Source organism: Cystoisospora suis (assembly GCF_002600585.1).
Source record: "Cystoisospora suis strain Wien I chromosome Unknown contig_6224, whole genome shotgun sequence".
In the NCBI taxonomy this organism is placed as follows: Eukaryota; Apicomplexa; class Conoidasida; order Eucoccidiorida; family Sarcocystidae; genus Cystoisospora; species Cystoisospora suis.
This window is the reverse complement of record NW_027159013.1, coordinates 1-7,249: the sequence shown is the minus strand read 5'-3', so window position 1 is coordinate 7,249 and position 7,249 is coordinate 1. Positions and strand designations below refer to the sequence as shown.

At 52.1% G+C, this 7,249-nt stretch overlaps 1 protein-coding gene across 1 annotated transcript; it reads left to right on the top strand.

Moving 5' to 3' along the window:
- Nucleotides 1-4,991: 4,991 nt before the first annotated feature.
- CSUI_009870 (retrotransposon ty3-gypsy subclass) lies at nucleotides 4,992-7,226 on the top strand (the record flags this gene model as incomplete). The annotated part of the gene is made up of 2 exons (XM_068069979.1): nucleotides 4,992-5,747; nucleotides 6,078-7,226. Coding segments are annotated over exons 1-2 (1,809 nt in total), but the record flags the coding sequence as incomplete, so codon positions are not given.
- Between the last annotated feature and the right edge of the window lie 23 nt (nucleotides 7,227-7,249).

Here is a 7,249-nt window from a genome sequence, read left to right as displayed (position 1 = left end):
ATGAAGAAGAAGAAGAAGAAGTGTAGGGAGATGACGGCGAGAGGTGAGGAGAGCTCGAGAGATGAGAAGCAAGCAAAGTCTCTTCACCTTTAGATGAAGAGGAAGAAGAAGAAGAAATAGAAAAGGGGAGTCTATGGAGATAACCTGAACCTGGACAAAAACAAACAGAGCACTCACGCAAGGGAACGAAACCAGAAAGGAAGTGTAAAAAGACGGACCCTAGAGGAACAGGAGAGAAACAGGCAAAGAGGGAGTCGGATTACGGCGCGGCGTAGACAGAAGAAAAGGGAACGGAACGCAAGCGCTAAGAGGAAGGGCTCAGGAGCTCGGAACAGAGGCCGGGACATCAGGATGTACAGGCGGACCACGTGGATGCCGGTCGTGCTCCATCAACAACCGCGCGTCAGCGCCATCGGGTGGAAGTACGCGGACTACGTCAACGTCAGCAGGAACTCCAGGGTGAATATACGCATACGCGGCGGAGGAAGAAGAGGGAGAAGAGTCACCAGATTCCTCCGAGCTATCCGAGCTGACCGACACAACGCAGGAATCACAAGATACGACCGACGGGCGGGACCGCTTGGGAGAAGAAGGGGCACGAGGTCCACGACGACGCGGAGAAGGCGAACTACAAGCGGCAGTGGAGACGTTGCTAACAGCCGAGGAAAAAGAGCCAGAAGGATAAGGAGGGCTGGCTATTTCAGCATCAAAGAAGGGCGGAACGTGCACACTCCCCCCAAACAAAGCCAAGAAGGGCTCAGGACGAAAGTAACCAGGAGGGATACAATACGGTCGCGCGACGGAGGAAGAGGCGTGCCCACTACCCGTCAGCATGTGGTAGAGCGTCGACCACCCGGGGGGCCGGTGCTCAACTACATACACGCGATAAGACGACTCCAAGGGCCAAGGACACCTAAAACGCCGCCATATACGCGTCAAGATGAGGAAAAGCTCAAAGAGCGCGGGAGTCTGGGCATCGGAGTGATACAATTCGAAGGTGTACACCTCCCGCTGCAGCAGCAAAAAACAAAAACACTCGAGGGAACACGACAACAATGGAAGAAGGGAGGAAAAACAGTAGGACGTAAAGAGGGGACGCGAGAAAAGGAGGCCATACCTGGTTGGGACTCAAGCTCAGGACGGTTATACAACGAAGCCCGCCATCAGTCACATGGGGATGACGGAAGTTCCGAGAATAAGGAACAAGCCAAGTACGAAGTGACGCCAGTGAGACTCGTCACCTGCAGGACAAGGACCTCGAAGGAGGGAACGAGGTAACCAGCACGGAAGGCAGAAGAGAAGAGAACGCCCAGAAGAAAGCGAGAAGGGAGGCACGTACCAGGACGGGAACGAATAAAGAACTCCCCAACACCGTCGTGAGCCCTAAAAGACACAAAGACACAACAGCTAAAGCAAACAACAGTCAGGGGAAGCTAGAAGGCAACAAACACAAGACGAGGGCACGAGGAAAGCCTCCAGCGACAGGAAAAAGGGGACAAAAGACGCCGGAACAGCAAAACGGAAGAACAGGAACGTACCGGACCTGATCGGAGCGCGCAGTAGTCGTCGGAGCCACCCAGAAAGGAAAACAAGGGAAATACCGAACGGAGCTGCGAAGCCCAAAAGGGATCACAACCATGGGGTGGAAACCAGGGCGGAAGAAACTCACGAAGGCGACTTCTCGAAATTCGATGGCGAGTCGATCCTGCAAACAAGGGAGAGAAAACCTAAAGACGCAAACAACGACGGTAAATGGAAGGGAAAGGACAAACAAGTCGGGAGGAAACAAGGCTAAGAAGAAGAGGCAACTATCGCCCCGAAAGAAAGAATTGGCTCCGGAACTCAAAGCGGGAAACGGGAGAGTAAGGGAAGCCGCGAAGCAAGAAAAACGAAAGGAGGACAAGAAACTCACCGTGCAGAGAGCTCCGCGAAGACCGCGAGGCGGAGGAGGGGGAGCAGGAGAGGAGACTGAAGAAGGCACGTCGGCAATAAAGTCACCAAGAGGCCGCTGTTCGTCGAGGGGAGAAACAGGTCGGGGCCTCTTGGGAGGGGAAAAAAGATCCTCAAGGAAAGCCATGGGACTACAAGTCGAAGGCAGGGAAAAGGAAAGAACAAAAGGCAACAAACGAAAGGAAAAACCGGTTAACCCGCACCAACCAGGGACGACGCCCGGACTGAAAGCACGAAGAAACAGGTCGCGAGGCCGGGAAACGCAGAAAGAAAGAGGAAGAACAAGAAGGGAACCTGTGGACAAACAAACAAGAGGAAACAAACTACGAAGAAGGAGGAACACAGACAGAGAGGGCAGCACGTGGGAGCAGGAATGGTCGAGTGAGGGAGACGGCGGTCTAAAACAGCGCAAGAGCGGGCGAGAAAGAGACGAAAGGCAAAACAACGAGAAAGAGAGAGAGCTTACAAACGACCGGAGGCAGCGAGAACCCCGAAAAAGGGCACAAGAGGAAGACGGGGGAGTGGAAGAAGCGAAGGAACTGAGAGAAGGGAACTTAAGGGAGCTGGGAAGAGCCGAAACAGTGGCAAGAGAAACCACCCGGGGACAGAGGAGACGAGGAGGAAGCGACCGGAGCAGTAGCAGGCGGAACGAAAAAAGGGGGAACAGTAAGCCTGCAAACAGGGAAAGGAAAACAATAAACAGGGAAACTCGAATGACTGAAAACACCCGCAAGGTAGCTAGACGCAAAGGCCCGCGGCAAACAAGGAGAAGAAGGGACAAAGCAAAGCGGCGGGAAAAGACACAGCAAGAACGAGCAACCAAAGAGAGAAAAGGAAGGGAGAAGCGGAACAAAGAAAAAAGAAAGGATAATAACAGAACAGGGAGAAGAGACAAAGCAAGAAATAAAAGAACGAGAGAACTCACGGGCTGGGGGAGACAGCGAGCGGAGCGGCGCGGAAAACACCCCAGCACCAAAGCAAAGAGTGGGAAGCGAGGAAAGGCCTGGAGGACGAGCGCCGAAGAAACAGGGGAGAAGAAAGAGCGAAACCAAAGAAAAAGCCCAAGAGGAGGAGGTCGGAAGGATCAAAAAAGGCAAAGAGGAGGAAGAGTTAAAGAGCCCGAGCCAACAGCGACGAACGGAAGGACAGCGGAAAGGACTCGAAAGCGCGAGAAAGAAGACCGCAAACGGAGAAAAAGGAGGGAGGAAGCAATAACGGGCAACAGCCTAAAGAGAAACTGGAAACTAACCTCAAACCGGAGAACGACAGAACAGAAAAACGAAGAGGGGAGACACGCACACACACGAGACGAAACGGCCGAGTCAGAGGCAACCATCACAAAGCCACGGCGACCAGAAAGAGGGCGGAAGTACAAAGGAGTGCGGAAGAGCGGGGATGGTAATTCCACCACCACCGCCCGGAGGGTCGGTGGCAACACCACGCCAAGGGCGGAGAAAGGCAAGGGGACGTTGAAGAGAAGCGCGGAGAGCAGCAAGCCGACCGAGAGAAACCGGAAAAACGAAAAAGGCCTGAAAACAAGGGAAAAACAGCAAGAGACAAGGAAAAAAAGGAGGGGAATGAGCCCTAATGTCGAACTGAAAAGGAAAGAGAAAAAAGGACGGCAAGAAACAACAAAGGCCAAGGAAGCGGGAGACAAGGCCGGCCAGGAGCAACCCGCGAGCGGGAAAGGAATACACAGGAAAGAGACAAGAAAGAGAAAAGAGAAAGTAAACAAGATTAAGGACGAAGAAAAAAGAAAAGCGGAAATAACAGGAAGGAAAAGAAAGAGAAAGCGGGGGAAGGACAGGGGACAAACCCCCCAGAAGCAAGCGCGCGTCGACAACAACCTAAACCGAGAAGCCGGGGCACAAGAGCCTGAGAACGCAAACACAAGCAAGAGAGGACAAGAAAGCAAGAAAGGGAGAAGCCGACACCCTATCGGAAGGGAAAGTAGAAAGAAGACGGTAGGAAGAAGAACAAGACTAGTTGCCACAACCTGGCGGGCGCAAAAGCTGAGCAATCAACAACAGCGGCCAAACGAGCAAAGCTGGGACCAAAGAAGGCGGAGCGGAAAACGGACGCGAGGAAGTCGAAAGGAAAAACTACGAAACGAAACAACCAGAACGATAGCAATAAACGCCTGGGAAAGACTGCTAACAGTCGGGGAGGAGCCCGGCGTGGGACGAAGGAGGAACGAGGACAAACGAAGCGAGAGGGCCGCAGAAAAACAGGCCGGCCCAAGGGAGAGAAGCGTGCGCGAAGGGCAGGAACAGACAGAGAACGCCAGGGACGGGAAAGCGCGACTCCCAAGCCTGAACCATCAAGCACCGGTTCTCAAGGTAAAGGTAAAAGGGAAGGAAGTGAAAGCTCTCCTAGATTGCGGTGCAGTCAGAAGCTTCGTACATCCAGAAGTGGTATAACGAGCAAACCTGGAGGCGGTCGAACTGGCGGAAGAGTACCACTTCGAAGGGGTCACGGGAGCGCCAGGGAAGGCAACCCATGTCGTAATGGAACCCAAGCTGGAGGTGCTGAATTGGGGAGGAAATCACCCATTAATAGTAGCCGACGTGAAGCAAAAAGTGATACTAGGCATGGATTTTCTGACAGCAGCACAAATGCGTTGCGAGTTCAGCGAAAAGGGGGTTGCCTGTCAGGCCACTCAGGGCAGGAGAGAAGCAGACGCGGGGAAGAACCTGAACCGGCGGTGGTCAGGATGGACGGACGAGTCCCTGGCGAAACCAAGGGAACTTCCTGCAGTATCGGATGAGGAACTCCCCGCCTTAACGTGGAACAAAGGACAATTAGGAAGTGGGGAGGAAAAAAGGAGGAGGAAAACAGAGAACCCAAAGGATAAAGTTCCTTTCACAGTCCGGATGGAAGAAGAGAAAACACACGAGACGAAAGAGCGAGAAGGCGGGAACAAGGGACAGAAGATGGAAAGGAAAAAACACAAGCCCTCGAACACAAAACTAGAAGGGAAGAAGATAAGGGGATGAGGCAAGGCAGAAGAAAGGAAGTTTATCTTGGCAAGCACAAGGCAGGCAGCAGGGTACCAGGAAGAACTGGAAGCGGCGGACAACGAGGAAGAGGAAGGACAAGAAATAAAGGAAGAAAGGAGATTAATTGAGATTTGCTCAATGGTACAATTCCGCAGATGGTTAGGAAAAGGACAGGTAGAATTCGTGGCGGCAATTAAACTGAAGCCAACGGAGGCGAACAGAATCGGAAAAGAAGCATGCTGTTCCGTACAACCGCCTCTAGCACTAGAACCGTCACTCCCAAGCGAACAGATGAAGAAGGAAGGCAGACTATTGGAAAAGGAGTTCGCCGAACTGGTGGACGAATTCAAAGACATTTTCAGGACGTTACCACCAGGGGCGGCAAAGGGGAGGAAAGTTAAGCACCAGATCCCCACGATTCCGGGAAAGGTGCCAAATTACCCGACAAAGTGCTACAACTTATCGGAGGAACACCTGGCAGAACTAAAGAAGTACATCAAAGACCTGTTGGAGAAAGGCTTTATTGTTCCGTCACAGTCACCAATCGCTGCACCAGTCTTCTTCGTAGGAAAACCGGACGGTTCGCTACGGCTAGTTATCGACTATCGCGCACTAAACGGGATTACAATTAAAGATTCGTACCCAATCCCACGGATCCAGGACCTAATAAATAAACTGGGAAAGGCGGAGTGGCACTCCAAGCTGGACTTACAAAAGGGGTATTACCAAGTGGAGGTAGTCGAAGAAGACCAGTGGAAGACGGCGTTCCGGACGCGCTACGGGACATTTCAGTTTAAGGTGATGCCTTTCGGGCTATCGGGAGCGCCATCCACATTCCAATATTTAATGAACTCAATCTTTATAAAAGAACTGGATGAGTTCGTGATAGTTTACTTGGACGATGTTCTGATTTACTCACGATCCAAAGAGGAGCACCTACGACACCTAAAGACAGTGTTCGAAAGGATAAGGGAGAACGAGCTGTTCTTAAACGCGGCGAAGTGCGAAGTCGCAACCAAACGAGCGACCTACCTGGGGTTCGTTATAGAGCCGGGGAGAATATCGCCGGACCCAAAAAAGGTGGAAACAACCAGGAACTGGCCGGAAATCTTGAGAAACAGGAAACAGCTGAGGGGGTTCCTGGGAATGGTAGGGTTCTACAGACGACTAATTCCAAACTTCAACAAGACAGCCCACCCCCTGCACCAACTGTTGAAAGAAGACTCCGACATGACGTGGCGACCGAAACATTCCCAGGCGGTACACGAATTGAAGCAGAAACTAATGGAGGCAACCAACGTCCACATCTTCGATCCGGAAAAACCAATCACCATTAAGACGGACGCGTCGAAGCATGCAATTGGGGCCGTGCTGGAGCAGGAAGGGTATCCGATCGCGTTCGAGTCCAAAAAGATGGGAACCAGGGACAAGTTCTTGCCGGCATACGAAAGCGAGCTATTAGCAATAGTATATGCCCTCACTAAATGGAAGTCGTTCATCGGGAGCAAACCGGTCACAGTGGAAACGGACCATGCAACTCTGAGTCGAATGCTGACACGAAAACAGGTGACAAGCAGGTTGGGCTACTGGTTAGATAAACTGGCGGACTTCAACATCAAAATTGTGTACAAACCCGGGAAGCAAAACGTGGTGGCGGACGCAATTAGCCGACGACCGGACCTAATCGCAAGAATAAGAGAGGAGAGCGGAAGAAGAAGGTGGAGAACAAACGAAGAAGAGCTGCATTGTTGGGAGTTGGCGTACCTCGCACGCAGCGATTTCAGGACACCCGCAAGGATAGCCCGCGGAACCGTGAGGAACGACACCGTCGTGCCCCACAGAGAGGAACAAGCAACGACAGAAGGGATCGACGAACAAAGAAGGGATCATGTGTGGTTTAACCAACGTGAATACGTGTGGAGAAACAAGTTATTGTGGGTGCGTGTTCGTGCGGGTTGGAAAGTGTGCGTGCCCGGAGCGGAGTTAAGAAAGGAAATACTGGCACATTTCCACGACCACGTATTAGCAGGCCACCCGGGGATAGATAGAACCAAAGCAGCAGTTGGAACACATTTCTGGTGGCCCAGAATGGACGAAGACATAGAGAATTTTGTTAAGTCATGCACAGGATGCGCAAGGAACAAAGCATGCAGACAGAAAAGCGGGGGACTGTTGCAACCACTCCCTATCCCAGAAGTGCCATGGGAAGAGATTAGCATGGACCTAATAATAGGACTCCCCACAACCAGCGATGGGTTTGACGCAATAGTAACAGTCGTATGCAGACTTACCAAGATGGC